This window comes from Cenococcum geophilum (genome assembly GCF_001692895.1).
Source record: "Cenococcum geophilum 1.58 unplaced genomic scaffold K441scaffold_96, whole genome shotgun sequence".
In the NCBI taxonomy this organism is placed as follows: Eukaryota; Fungi; Ascomycota; class Dothideomycetes; order Gloniales; family Gloniaceae; genus Cenococcum; species Cenococcum geophilum.
The window spans coordinates 84,049-100,547 of NW_027137654.1; the positions used below are offsets into that span (position 1 = coordinate 84,049).

General features: G+C 37.3%; 1 protein-coding gene across 1 annotated transcript; it reads right to left on the reverse strand.

The window, feature by feature from the left end:
- Positions 1 to 15,927: 15,927 nt before the first annotated feature.
- On the reverse strand, positions 15,928 to 16,107 carry K441DRAFT_596000 (uncharacterized protein; the record flags this gene model as incomplete). The annotated part of the gene is made up of 1 exon (XM_067645018.1): positions 15,928 to 16,107. A coding segment is annotated over one exon (180 nt), but the record flags the coding sequence as incomplete, so codon positions are not given.
- Between the last annotated feature and the right edge of the window lie 392 nt (positions 16,108 to 16,499).

The window sequence follows — 16,499 nt, forward strand, 5'->3', positions numbered from 1 at the left end:
ATCCTTTAGGGTTTTTACCTAAAGGGTAAGCTTTCTAATACTAAATTATGCCTGTAGCTAATATAATTTTAGGAAATATATACTAAAGTACTCTTTATCGGATATAGCAGAGCACTATAATAATGCTATTATAAAATCCGCTGGAAATCCGCTTACCTCTTTACTATCTACCTCTTTACCGCCTACCTCTTTACCGCGTACCTTTGAGCCGCTTATTTCTCCACCTACTGCCTCTAAAAAGTTTAATTATCGTTATACTTCTACTTCTCTTAAAAGGCAGGCTGATAGAATTGCTGCGCAAAATGTTAAGTATAAGATAGCCTTTAAATCGTAAGTATTAGCTATACTGTTTTAGTATCTTATCTATTAATTTACCTCTTATAGTAACCTAATAGAAATGTTAGAGATTTTAGATAATAATAAAAGGAGTAATTTTAATAACGCCGACTCTCCTAAAAGCTCTTCTCTATCCTCTTATAATCTCCGCAGCCCTTATAAGCTCTATATGACTTAAGCTATAACGTCGGATATTGACACAAACGAGCGCCTTCCTATTTAAGTGCCGTTAGTAAATAAATAGTACACCCTAAAAGCTAGTGCTTAGGAAAATATAAAAGAAGCTTATCAGCGGATATATACCTACGTCCAGAATATTAAGGGTAACTTTAGTATGCTACGCGATCCGTTATACGCTCTATGCGTTAAGCAAGACTATAAATATCGCGTTTACAAGCAGAACTCTAGGCCTTATTTTGGAGGTATATACTTAAGATGTCGCTTAAGTGGTAGGTTGTGCGAAAAGGTACGTACTAATAGTATACTACTATCCTATTAGCTAACACGTATATAGGATAGTTTGCTAACATTAGAGCCGGTTACACCTTAGCACAAAAAACGTACGTAATTAGCTTCTGCTAGTAGTCCAGCTGGAACGCCTACTAAGAAGGTATAATATCCGCATTTTAATAATACAAATATTGCTAATATCCGCATAGCTTTATACCCGCACCATCCCCCCTCTAAAGACCTCCCCTCCCCCTAAAACTCCTATTTGTAGCGATATATACAGCCATAAAGGCACCCGCTCTGTTACTACTCCTCCTACTCTTTTACTAATTCCTAGTACGCCTAGTGCTGCTTCTGGTACTGTTACTCCTACTAGCACGGAAAATGTTAGGGTATATTTAGCAATTACTATTTCCGCGCGCGTTAATATAGTTTGTAAATGGGTAGCTAAGATAGTAAAAGATGTTTAGGCTATAGACTACTAGTTAAGTAAGCTTAAAGGTTCTCTAAGTAAAATAAAGAATAAGCTTGCGTTTATAAGGCGTGGTATTATTACACTTATACGTAACGCTAGGTTACCAGATATAGAACTTAAGTAGATATAGGTTGGCTGTTGCTGTGGGTTGGCTATTATTATAGGTTTAGAGTAATAAAATAGTAACTCTTACCTCTCTGCTGCTACGTATGTAGGAATTAAGTCTCTGCCTTATATTTAATAGATATCCTTAATTAATATTATAATATCCGCATAAGCTAAGATGATAATATCCGCACAAGCTAAGATAAAGATATTTATATCCGCGCACCGTTAATGTTTACTAAGGTAAGTTACTATAGCAGCAATTATTTGTTAGTAAGCTAATTTAATAAAATCGGCAGCGTGGATATTCACCTTAATTAACCTCCGCACCTCTTCTTCCTTTACTAACCTTCTACCTTATAGCACCGCACCGCGAACTTTATCATTATTGTTTTATATACTGTCCCTTAGAATACTACGATCTATAATGCCTTTATTTACACCTCTAAATAATGTCGATGTAAATAACAGTAACTAGGCGGTTAAGGAACTTAATATACACGGCGTTAATGATAAGGAGTTCGATGCTGTTAAGCATACTATAGCTACTCTTACCAAGCCTTTAGGCTCTATTCCTAAAGAGTAAGCTTTCTAATACTAAATTATGCCTATAGCTAATATAATTTTAGGAAATATATACCAAGGCGCTCTTTACAGGATTTAGTAGATAATAATAATAAGGATAGAGTAAAATCCGCTGAAAACCCGCTTACCTTTTTACTGGATACCTTTCCGCTGCCTATATCTTTGCCATAGGCTACTTTACCATCCACTACTTTACCGTCCGCCTCTCTACTACTACCACCTAATGCTTTTAAAAAGAGGCTTAACAAAGCTTGTTTGTCTTCTTTTCTTAAAAAGCGGGCTAAAAAGGCTGCTAATACGAATATAAAGCTTAAGATAGCTATTAAATCATATGTGTTAGTTATACTGTTTTAGTGTCTTATCTACTAATTTACCTTTTATAGTGACCCAAACATTATATATAAGGTTTCTTTGGATAGCGAATTTTTAAACAGCGACAAAAATAAAGACCTTAATGACGCTAACTCTTGCAATCTCCGCAGCCCTTATAATCTCCATAGCCCTCGAAATCTCAGCAGCCCTTGTAATCTCCGCAGTACTCCTAATACAAATGAGCGCCTTCCTATCCAAGTACCGTTAGTGAATAAATAGTACACTCCAAAAGCTGGTGTTTGGGATAATATAAAGGAAAGTCGCTAGCGGATATTAACACACGTCCAGAATATTAAGGGTAGCTTTAGTAAGCTACGCAATCCGCTATATACTCTATGTAAGAAGTATAGCCACAAATGTTATGTTTACAAGAAGGGCTCTAGGCTATATTTTAGGGGCGCGTGCTTAAGATATTATGTAGGTAGTAGGCTATACGGAAAGGTACATGCTAATAGTATACTATTATTCTGTTAGCTAACACGCGTATAGGAAAGTTTACTAAATCTAGAGCCGGTTATACCTTAGGGCAGAAAACGTGCGCAATTAGCTTCTACTAGTAGTCCGGCTAAAACACCTACTAAGAAGGTATGCTATCCGCATCTTAATAATACGGATATTGCTAATATCCGCATAGCTTTATTCTTGCACTATCCCCGCCTACGCTACTATACCTCCCCCTACCAAAACCTCCCCTCCTATTAAGACTCCTACTCGCAGCAGTACGCACGGCCGTAGGGGCACCCGCTCTACTACCGCTCCTCTAACCCTTTTGGCAATTGCTAGCACGCTAGGTACTACTATTGCTATTACCACTTCCGCTAGCGCCGGGTCTATTGGGGTGTATTTAATAATTGCTGTTTCTACACGCGTTAATATAGTTTATAAATGGGTAACTAATATAGCGAAAGATATTTAAGCTATAGATCGCCGGTTTAATAAGTTTAAAGATTCTCTAAGTAAGATAAAGGATAAGCTTGCGTTCCTAAGGTATGGTGTTATTATACTTATACGCAATACTAGGCTACTAGATATTAAATATAGGTAGATATAAGTTAGCTATTACTGCGGGTTGGCCGTTGTTACCAGTTTATGATAATAAAATAGTAACTTATACCTTTTTGCTACTACATTCGTAGGAATTAAGTCTCTGCCTTATATTTAATAGATATACTTAATTAATATTATAATATCCATATAAGCTAAGATAACGATATCCGCATAAGCTAAGATAAAGATATTTATATATCTACACTATAAAACAGCCCACTGCTACGTTATATACTACGCACTAAGAAGATTATACGCTAGCTAGAGTTAATATTAATAAAAAGAACTCGATTAATATATTAAGATAGAAACGTACTATAAGCCTAAGCATTTAAAAGTCCTCTAATATATTATCTGTAGCCTTATTGAATCCGTCCTTATAAGGGTCGTATAGTAAACCGCTAATATAAGACATCCGTATATTAAAATCAGTAATGCCGCCCTATAAGAGCCGCTCTAATCTAAGTTAAAGAATAGCAGGTACCTTAAACCTAACGTCCTGTATACGCTGACGCACAATAGAAGTATATCCGCAATTAAAATAATAAATTACTGTTACTCTTAGTATTTATTAAGTAAGTTATACACCAACTATTATATACATTAGCAGAGGTATAGGTATAATATTAGGACAACAAACTATATAAATATATTCAGTAGCTTCTCCTAGTACCTTTATATTCTTGTTAATATCACCAAAGCTGTATATAAGGGGATTAAATAGCAAACCGGCTGTAGTTAATAGGAAGGCGTTAAATATATTTACGCCGTCCTTTACGAGTTTCTTATATCCACGCTATAGAATCAAAAAAGCCTTAAAATCCGCCGAGCGCCGCCTATATTATATAATTAAATCCTTCCTAATCTAATCTGCAAGATAGCGGATATCCAGTGCTAGAGACTTAGTCGTATATTTACTGTTTATACGTTTACCAAATACACGCTTAAAAATATCGCGGAGCGTACTAGTGTAACTTATTATAAGAACACTCCATTTAAACAGCTCGTCTATACTAAACGTCGAATTCCCACGCGTCTAGAGCAACTCCTTAAGTTGAAGATTCAGCAGTTTATTAAGGCAATCCGTCTTAAAGAAGCTATCTAGCCGCCCTTGGAGGTTAACTAAACTATTAATAAGGATAGCCCGTTAAAGCACTAGATTGCAAGCGCTTATTCCAACTAGTTGCTATAGGATCAGCATATTATATGCATAGTTCTTTAATAAGCTTCTAGCGAAGTATAAGTAAAGGCGGGGGATTATACGCCTCAGTAGTCTGATATCCATATGCTTAATAGCGTATTTTAGAAGCTTATAAGTATTAATAACCTACAGGAACCGGATATAATTAAAGAACTCCATATTATGGTTATTAGCGGCGGAGCTTAATGTACCCGCAAAGGACAACGTCGCTGCTGGCTAACGTGCGTTAGTAGGTGGCTCTAAATAATCAGACGTGCGCTGATTTACATTACGGCATATATCTCTTAAAAAAGCCACTATACAGATATCCTTAATATACTCTAGAAATTGCTACAGAGATAGGTTTCGTACATATCACTTAGCCTCACCATCTGCCTTAATATTACACTTATTGTGGATATAGAGTAAGAACAACGCAATAATATAAGCGTTAAAGCTTTGGAGGATTAGCTCTTCCATATAATAAAATAGGGCCTTTTCCCTAGGAATATTACGCCGACCTAGGTGATTTATATAAGTGTAGAGCGCTGAAAACTGCTACGCGGCTTACTTACCCCTATAGAACGTACGCATAACCATATACAGGAAGTTTAATCGCATATACCATAGCCCTAGAATAGGCAACACCCACTTATAGCTATTATACGCACCTTCCGCCTTAACCCGCTCCTCTTTATATAATTAGATAAGCTTTACGGTCTTCTAATCTCCGTATACTAGGAATAGCTAATCGTTAAAAGCGGTTTCGTAATTATACTGCAGTTAGTCCAGGAAGATATTCTCTATTACGCGATAATTGCCGTTAATAGAAGCCTCGCTGTTTAGAATAGGTCCTAAAGTTATATGCTCTGTCCTTCTATAAGGGAGAACATTAACTACTAGTATACGCGGATATTTAATATCCGCGTTAGAGTCGAATATACTATTAACTGTAGTAGGATACGCGCATCGGATAGCGTCCGTAATAAAACTTATAGATATCCGCTTTTAGAGGTTATTAAACTTATTCCCAGCTACATTAACAACCTTATCTAGCTTAAGTTAACGGGTGTTATTTAACATTAACTGCTTAAGGCCCCCTTTAGGCATACATACTCCGCGTAAGATCTTTCCCATAGTATGCGAATTAAACTCGCTAATCTCGCCAATAACCTAATATTAAGTTTTTTAGCAATAGTTAAAGTTATTATAGATAATATAGATATTATTATAAATAGATAGAGACTTAATTAGTTTCTTAAAGGTTATTAGCGCTAGAAGTACTAACAGAATTAATAGAACCTTCCTTAGAACGTTCAGCTAGCCCAAGCTTTTTAGCGTTAAGAGTTATATAACTATTAATTAGACTAAGGCCATATAGGAAAGATAGTACACAGCGCTTTATACTAAGCGCCTAAAAATATAGACTAAGTAGATAGGCAAAACCGTTTATAGAGTTCTAGGCGAACCCCAGGAGGAATATAGAAGTAACTATAACTATATATCCGCCATACGGATCTTAACTACGTTCCTCTCTATTTAGTATAGATATCCCCTTAATAAGCTAGAATAGCAGCGGACCGTACTACTAAATAAACTTGGCTATATTCTTAAGGTTAATATCCTAAAACTCTATATCTAGAGTCCATGTGTTAAAGGGGCCGCGTTATAATTGTAGTTGGCGGAGCTCTTTTTAAATACAGCGGATAGTATAGGTTACCAGCGTCGTATAAATATCAGCCCTATTAATAAGTTCTTCTTATATTTCCCTATCCTCTAGTAAAGCAATAAGCAGGTCCCCTACTTTCTTCTTCTTCCTATTACCTCTATGCCCGTTCTCGCTTTCTAAGAACTTAAAGACCAGCCTATAAAAAGACCAGCCCTATTAATGTAGAAGGTCCCTAACAATATCAACCTTCTCTTTCTTTAATGTCTTTGTCCGACTAGTGGGTGGAATATCCGCTGGTTGCGGAGAGGGCTGGCGGCGTGGGCGTTTAGCGTTGGTGTTTACTGCGTGGCTTGGTAGTGCAGAGGTGGAATTAGAGCCTCTGCGGCGACGAATTCCTCTTAATGTCGCGCGTGTATAAGGAGCTAAAGATCTCATAGCTTTATAGAGTAGGCTTTTCTCTATAATTTGGTGTAATTTTTATATCGATAGGTATTGTGGGAGGGTAGATCAATTTCGTTAAAGTTAATGAGGTCTTCTCATATAAACGGTGTTTAGGTTTTCCTATAAATCTCGCCAAAGTCCCTCAGACTAAGAAAACGATTACCGTCCTAAATCAGCTTAGCGGACGGTGCGGATATTCCAATATCCGCAATCGATTTCTTGGTCTGAGCTTCTGAGGTAAGGCACCGCGATCCTTACGATCCTCTGCGAAAGACACGAATGAATCAAAGAACCTGTTACCTTATATTGCAATTGCAGTACCCCCGGGTGATACCGACACTGATCAGTTGATATCACAGATCAGCCAGGTGTTATTACGAAGAGAGGCACCACGCGATCGCTCCTACCAAGGCCCGTCGATCACGTCGCGTTTGCTAAGAAGAACCGACTCCTACCAAGGCTTCGTTCGGTTCGCGTCCACCACGTAAATCAATACCCAGTACGACCTCTTTACTGAGCGCCAGTACACCCAGCAGCGTCAGCAGCACCCCTACCTACACCACGACCCTACACTACGACCTACACCACGAACACCACAATCTACGCCAGTCATTATGTCAATTAAACGTCCAAACTGGGCCAACGGAATAACCCTAACCAACGAGACCACTGCGGAAGATATCACCAACTACATTGACTTTAAAATTAATGAGTATACTAGCTATAACTTTAAGGACAAAACCCTATGGGATTCATACCAAGAGGACTTTAATAATTTTGAAGTACAAACATTTAAGGACGCTGATAGGTCTGCAATTAAAAGACTTAAACAACTACTCCGACGTAATGGAGTATGGGTCTTTAACAAAAAGAGCAAGTCAGTACCACAAGCACTGTACGACGTCGCTCACGAAGACAACCGTACGGAATGGTCAGATGCAGAAATCAAGCTATATATCGACAACGAAGGACCCTTCAGTTCGTATGCTATCAACTATCGTCTCAAATTACGCCCACTTGCCACCACCCCTAGGACACCTCAACCACCTGCTGCATCTATACCCCAGCAAGCTCCGCCCACACAAGCCTCGTCCACGCAAACTCCGTCCAAGCAAGCTGCTCCATCCGCACAAGCTCCGCCTGCACAAGCTCCGTCCGCGCAAGCTCCGTCTACACAAGCTCCGCCTACACAAGCCTTGTCCGCGCAAGCTCCGTCCACGCAAGCTCCACCCGCGCAAGCTCCGCTAGCCTTACCCTCTTCCTTAACCAAAGCCAAGGATTTACGGCAGCCAAGCTCGTACAAACCTCCGCAACCTGCCCAGCAACGGTACAACTCAGCTCCAGCTGTCTTAAATGACCTTCCTACGGCCGAGCTCCCCTTACCTACAAACGTTACGGCTCTCTGCGAACGTCACGGTTCCCTCCCACGAATGTCACAGTCCCTCTACGATACCCCTGTGACCTCAAACACCTGTTGCATTTGTACCCCCAACAACCTGCCAGCAACAGTACAATTTTCAGCAGCCCTGCCCAGCAGCAGCAGCAGTACGACCCTCGGCAACCTGGCCGACAAACAGCATACCCTATTGCAATTTACCCGACAACAGCAACCAGACCTAGGAGGAGGAGGAACAACGTTATACAATGCTTGGCACCTCAGTAACACCTTATACGCGCCTACCTGTCTCCACCGCGATATCCGCAATGTTCACGATATCCGCAATATCGCAACGATATCCGCAACGTCTACAATATCCGTAATATTCGCAATACTCGAACATCCGCGATACTGCCCCGAGCACCTGTTGACCTATATACTTCTCCTTTATACTTTCTTACCTTCTTTTTCTTTTTGTAATATCGCCAGTGTCTATACGAGTAGAGGTTACGTGGTCATGTCTCTGATTAGTCATCCTTACGGTGACTCATTAGCCCCTATTTAGGCACCGCGGATCCTTACGATCCTCTGCGAAAGACACGAATGAATCAAAGAACCTGTTACCTTATATTGCAATTGCAGTACCCCCCCGGGTGATACCGACAATATTATACCTCTAGTAGGCAACCTAGAGATGCTAGGAATCTTTAAGGACGAAGCTAAGGAGGGAGGAGATGGTGTTACAGACGCTTTAAGTACGATGTTATGACTACTAGGAGAGGAGTCAGAAGCGGCCCGTTAGATAATAGATGCACGGTCTATAATAGACCCCATTAAGCTATATAACGAGGAATGGTAACTAAGGTTATATAACGAGCTCTATAAGCTCTGCAAGCTTTATAAGGAATGTCTTATATACCTTATATAGCTTACGTACCTTATATATAAGGAGGATTTCTTAGGAGTACGGTTATATATTTAAAGGACCATATTCCCTACCTAGATAGTTTCCTTCCTTATAGTAATTCTTAGAATATAATTAGAGTTAATCTATTAGGCAACCACTCCACTAGTTATTATAAGTGTTAATTGTTAAGCGTTACCTATATACCCGGCCCATTAATAGAACCTACTGTAGTATTTCCTATAAGGTTCCGTTATATCTATACTATCTTCCTAGATTAATAGAACCTTATCTACTATTACTTTTACTAGGTAGTCCTTTATAAAGTAGCCCTTCTAGCTATATAAGAAGTAAGCTCCTTAATTACTAAGGGTCTATTTATAGAGGTCACTATAAGTAGGTTAAGTATACGCTGGACCCGCGGTAGGACTAGCTATTAAATTAATAGTAGGCTGTATAGCTAGTGCTATAGGAGTTGCTATCCGTGCTAGGGTACTACGGGCCGTTCTTATAGTACTTATAGTTTAGTTTAAAGAGTTTCTAGCTTTATACCGCTTAGCTTATACCTTAATTCGGCGGAGGCCTTAGTTAATAGCTAGGCAGTGGTCCGTAAGCACCTTTAGCGTCTATATAGTAGTAAAAACTAGTAGTACGGCGCGCTATAGGTCTAGAGTAAGCTTATTAAAGAGGTCTAGTATTAGGTCTTTATAGGGAACTTAGGCTTAGCTAGCTAGGTATAGAAAGCGGGTCTAAAAGGCTAAAAAGGTCTCCGTTATTTTTATATTTAGGGCCTTATAATTAAGGTAGGCGTTTTATACCTTAAAGGGGTCCTTATAAATAGAAGATAGGTAGTTAACTATCTCTTCTCTAGAGAGGAAAGGGTCTACTAAGTCCTAAGCGTATTGCGGACGTAGATGCGTTTATATGTCTCCGCCGGTACGGCTAAAGATATAGGCTATTTTCGCTTAAGTGGTAGGGAAGTAGTCTATATTAACTTTAAGCTTATCTTATAATTAAAGCTTCTAATTATTAAATATAGAGTTAGTTCCGTCTATAAGTAATAGGGGGTCCGTGACCTTCGCGGACCGCGATAATGCTAATACTATATATTAGGCTAGGGCCTTAAGGATCGTAGCAAGCCTATTTAATAGGTTATTATTAGATATAGGGGTATCTCTAGTTTTAAGTAGTTCTTATAGCCGTTTAATTTTAGTATTAGCTGCTATAAGCTCTGCCTAGGGGGTTAAAATATTAATTATTTCTTTGTCTAAGGTATTTATAGGTCCTATAGCTACTTTACCTAGTGCTATATTTTATAGTATAGTAGTAGGGGTATTAGGTAATTCTAGGTAATTTCTTTAGGGATTCTAGTCTATGCGTGTCTTATATATCCTTTCCTTAGGGTTCTATCCTTTTCCTTTTAGTAATATCCTTTAGGTCTATTTCTATATCCTTATCCTATCCTTAGTCTATAGATATATTTAAATTCCTTCTTAGGAAGAAAGGGTAGACGAGCTTTAGATAATATTAGCGACTTAGTTAATTAAGGCATGAGTACGGCAAGAGGGATGCGTAAGCCTATACGATTGGATTATCTATAAACAAGATCTAAAGCTAGAGAAAGGAAAGGAGAAGAACGGAAGCACCGCTCGAAGTTATATACAATCCTCTGGTCACGTGACGGCAATTTGCGGCAATCTGACGGCGATTTGCCGGTACTGTAACAGAATTGATAGCTGCGTATAGCTGTCGTGGAGACTTAAGAGGATTGCTGGAGAGCTCGACAGGAATGTAACTGCGGCTAAATCTATATAGGGGCAATTGGGGCGGATAAACTATCTGCTAAGCGATATTAAGAGGAAACTAGCTACGCGTCTAGCGTTGCGCGTGTCGCGGGCAATCCTATAACATTTGCTTTCTTACTAACTAGGCGCTAAAGCTTATAACTACCTCTCTGATAGCCCCGTTTTATTAGTCTAGATAATATTTTTTAATTCTTAATTATCTATTATACTAGAACGTAAGTATATAATATATAAGGATTCTATAGGGTAGAGTTGTTATAAGGGATAAGAATATATATAATAAGCGAAGCTATTATGTAATTATAGGAAGCTCTTGTGGATATCTACGTACCCCCCCCCCCCTCTATTAACAATATCTAGTATTAATACTATAAGGCGAACTATAGACAAGCTTCTTTTATCTCTAGTAAAGGTAGGGCTTTCTTATCGGCTTTATCTTTCGATATCTATAGCGGCAAAGAACTCGTTAGACGGTTTTTACGAAGTAGCTATACTAAGCACTAATATACGCGGAGGACTTCTATCTTCTATATTAATCGGAGATAGTTTTCTTAAGTATTTATAGTTTAAACTCGCGGGTAATCTTAATCTTTCTTCTAGTATAAGGAGTATTAATAATATAGCCGTTAAAAAGAAGAGGACGAGAGATAGGGTCCTAGCTACAGCTATAGGCTTTTAAGAAAATATATTATAGAGTACGACACTTAATTTAAGTAATGTTTTCGATATAATCGAGAGTTGCTCCTATTGCCTTTATAGCTAGGGCCTAAGTATAATATAATATATAAAAATATATAAAAATATATAATAAAAAAAGCTAAGGCTTAAGCCCTAGTTACGAGTTAATAAAAGCTTATTATTAGCAAAGTTATTAGGCAACGGATGCAATTAAGCTGTAAAATTAGTCTGCTATTAGGTGGTAAAGGCTAGTTTTCTAATTAGGAAGATGCAAGAACTTATCCCTTCGTTTAGCAAGTTTTCTTGGACTTTTTATATAGATACGCCTTATAAGCCAATCTAGAGGCTCTATACTATATAGATCTTAGTATTAAAGCCTTTAGTTAGTACGGTTACTTAGTAGTAATAGTATTAGCGCCTTATTAACGCTTAGATATTATAATAAATAGTAGTAACGCGGTTGAGAAGCCTATAATATTTAGTATAATTAATTAAAAAGCTTTAATATTATTGCCGTCTATTTAATTATTAAATTATTAGTAGAATATCGTCCTTATACCGCTTCAAAAAACGTTATATATCTTTAGCTTTAAAGTTTCTAAAGCTTCTAAAAGTACCTTAAGCCTAGGAGTCCTATTTGTAATCCTTTTAAGTAACAAAGTATATATACGCTAGCGTGTTAGCAGTAGCTATATAGTAGGTGGTTAAGGCTTAGTTAAGCAGCTAGATAGAGGATATTAAAGACAAATTAGAAGCTATTTTTAAGGCCTATAGCAAGACTACTAAGGATAAGGTAGAGAAGGTAGATAAGACTAAACGACTAAAGCTATTAGCTAAAGAAGTTATAAGAATAGACCTTCCTGCTATTCCTACTTTATAGAAGCCTATAGCTGCTATTCTTAAACTAGGTCTTAAAGTTATTAACCTTTTAGAAGTTAATATTCGCCACTCGGCGTTCTAATAAGCCTATTAGTGGCGTTAATGCGGATATTAAATCTAATAATCTTCCTAATTAAAATAAGAATAATAAGCGCTCTACTTACTATACGCTAGTAGATTGGATTAGTATAGTATCTAGTAAGTGTAGATCTAGATAGGACCTACCGATTTAAGTATTTCTACTATTCTTTAGTATTAGTATATCTAAGAAGTCCGCGATTAATATAAACCTATACATAGCCTCTTAAAATACTAGCGGATATTACTAATCTAGATAATATATGGGTAAATAATTATAGGCGTAGAAGGAGACTTCTGCTAGCGAAATAATAATTTAGATAGGGTTTATTATCTATATAGACGTCTTTAAAGGTACTTAGGTGCTAGATCTTTGGGCCATAGATCTTAAATATCCTAGATACTTAATTAGCTTATTTATAGGCTTAAAAATATAGAAGTAACTTAAATGCTTCTTTTATATCTTACTATATCCATTAAAGGGCATTAAATAATAGGTCTTTAAGAAAATTAAGTAGTTAATAACTCTTTTAGACAAAGCGTTTAAAGAGTACGTTATACCTAGATCTATAGTTAGCTTTAATAAGATAATAGTAAGGTTTACTAGATAATCTAAGGCTAGAATTAAATTTCCTAATAAGCTAATACCTAAGGGGTTTAAAATAATAAGCCTTTATTAATATAGGTATTGCTATAGCTTTATATTTACCTTATATAACTACTTTTCTAGGCTTACTTCTCGAATAGATTATCAAGATATCGTTCTCTTAAATACTTTCTAAGTACGTCCTCTACTTAATCCAATAGCTTCCTCTTTAGGCTCGTTAATTTTGTCTATTTTTAGATAACTACTTTATAAATATTCCGTTGCTTTAGGTACTTCGACAACTTGGAATTACTATAGCTAGTATAGCTCGATTAACCTAAAGGACTATTTAGAGATATATAAAAGGGCTAATAAAAGGAAGGAAAGGTTACCGTTTAACTTATTATAAGAGTAGTTATCGGCGTAGTTAACTTAGTGCTTTTAATCGTATAGTAGGATAAGAATTTAGTATAGTTTTTAACAATAGTATACTTATATAATGATAAGGACGTTAACGAAGTTAATTGGTGTCGGCTACGGGTATATAATTCCTTCCTTAAGAAACTAGTAGCTAACGTTTAAGGTAACGATCTAATTAAGAAGTTAACGCTTCTTAGGCTCTCTATCGACTATAATAACTAAATAGGTGGCGTTAATATTTATAATTAGCTTTAAAGCTGCTATACTACCTAGATTACTACTATACATACCTAGCTACCCTTATTCTTTTAGGTGCTTAATACGGCTATAATTAATGCCTATATTATTAGTAAGAAGATCTTCTAGATATTAAGGAAGTCCTTCTAAACCTACCGCCGTTTCTATATACAATTAGTATAGAACCTCGTTATTATAGGTAGTTAGTAGATAGGCCTAAATAAGCACGATACTAAGCGTCTTCTTTATTAAAGCTTACTAAATATAGGTAATATTAACCTAGCATTGGGCCTAGTTATAAAAATATTAGAACGAATTAAAGAACTACTTACGTTATCGCTAAAACCCTACTACCTATAATTCGACGGTATAAGACGCGAACTTACCGTTCTATTAAAAACTTTATAAGAAAGTAAGGCTATAAGGGCCTACTAAGGTGCTAGATATATAGATAGATGGAGGTAAAGAAGCTTATAGTAAAGATTAGGTAAATAGTATATAAATGTAAGGCCTGTAGGCTTCCTCTATACCTTTAGTGCTTTAGTAATTTATATTTAGTAGGCGACGACTAAGTAAGTATTTTAGGTGCTCTATTTCTTATGCCTCTAATATTAAAACTTTAAAGCCAATTAAGCCTTTACTATAGCTTCCTTTAAGCCCTTCTCTACTACCTTTAACCGATCCTCTATATTGAATAGCCGCTAGTTAAACTGTTTTAACTACTTATAGCACTTAATATATCTTATTTAATATATATAGTACGTCCTTCCTTATAACCTTAAGCTGGTCCTTTACCGGCTTATCCTTATCGATGTTAAGAACGCGTATAAAGCCGATAGGTGGCGGCAATTTGGGGGACTCTAATGGAGGATTTTCCTATATAGTTAGTAGCTGGTTAATAGAGGAAGAGTAGAAACCTATAGTTGTAACGTTATATATTACGACTTTTGCCTAACTTAAAATATATGTATAGGTGTTTTTAGCGGTGGCCTTCTGCAGCATTTTATCGGCATTGCGTGAGGCTTGCTAATAAAATCACGCTAGTGAGGGTGCCTGTAGTAACCTAAAAGTCTCTTTTGCTAGATGAAGGGATGGGGAGAAAACCGCCAATCCTGAAAAGGAAGGGGAAATCTCCTTTTGCTCCGTCCTCTGTATAGTCTTAAGTTCCGGCTAAAAAGTACGCCTATTAGTAAAATTGGGGGTAGACGCTAATGTATAAGTAGAAGGTCATTGCGGGAATGCGCTAAGAGTTGTAGTAGCGTATTGGGCAGATATAGAGCTACTATAGCTGCTTTTAAGGTTAGGGGCAAATAGTAACTCTCTAATAGATGGAAAGTATGGTATTGTGCTAATTGCTGCAGTATTGTAGCGGGTATGGAGCTAGTAAAGTTAGTACTTAAGTTAGGCGCAAATGTTAATGCGTGGGGCGGAGAGTACTATAGCGCGCTGGCGGCAGCAAAGATAAAGAGGATGGAGGAAAAGGTGCAGTTGCTGCTAGAATATAGGGCTACTTACTAACTCCTATATATTGCGATGAGGTAGGAGGACACTACGGCACTAAGATGTTATTAATCTGTGCAAAGATTTTACGGTAAAATTAACAGAGTCACTCTCTGAAAGTGAAAAGATCTTAAATATATCTTGAACCCATTTTAAAATACGAATGATTTAACGGGCTTTCTTAGCGTATAAACTTATACGAGCTACCTTATGCCTGCCATTTAAGAATCCTAATTATTCCTAACTTCGCCTTATGTATCCCTTGGTTCAAAAATACACTAACACTTACTAGGCTGTGCCGTCACCTAGTCCTTTAAGTTGCGTATTAGTGAATTAGGGTTATGATTAGGTGCAAAGCTAACTTTATATCGCTTTAGTATAATGGCCGTTACTAGATATAGCTTAATAAGAGCGAGGTTCTTGCTGACGCATTGGCGGTTGCCTATTTAAGTGGAAAAGAGTTAGATTAGGGTATGTAAGCTAGGGAAACCCTTAGAGTAGTTAAGGAGGTAAGGTATACTAACGGTAAAGGGGCTAAAAGCATACTTATTATGGATTAGCTCCGGGCAGAAGTACTAACATTTAGGAATAAATTCATTAGGTTATTTAAAAGCAGTAGGAACTTTAGAAGTTGCTTATTAGCATATTATATAATTTAGGGGCTTAAGAGAGCCCTAGATAATAACAATAACTTATAGTAGGAGACCACGTATTTTAAAGTGGTGACTTTAGTGCCGCCTAGGATCTAGATATTATCAACCTACAGCCCCTTAGGACCAGTGATGCGGCCGCCGCCTATTATTTATAGTGGCACTAAGCGTAGAGTTTCGTTGATGACGCCGTTAAGATAGGGTAGTAGTGCGAGTCTATTGGCGTCGGCTTCGTCGACATTGCGCAGCTTAGAGAGTATTTTCTCGGCATGTTCGGGGTACTTAGCTAAGAAATACCATATACTAATTAGGGCTGCTCGTATTATGTCACTAGTTTAAGGGATCTTCTTAGCGCCAGAATATAAGGGGGTAAGGTTTAGCTAGGGTAAGTTTAAATAAAAGAATATGGCGTGAAGACAGACGTACCTGCCAGCTACAATAACTAAGATTATATTTCTATTTAAGAGATTCTTACAACTCTACAAGCTCTGCTTAGAGCCTAACTAATAAAACTCGTTAATAAACCATAATGCTATATTGAGTTTATTAACGCTTAACTGGAACTCTAAGATTAATAATATCTGCTAGTTACTAGCTAATAGTTGAAAATGCTTACCTTTATCTGCCTTTTTATGCGCTTATTATAGAACAAGACTATATCTATTTAATTCTTTACCTTACCTAAGAAGGGAACGAAGGAAAAGGCCACGCGGACTAACCAAAT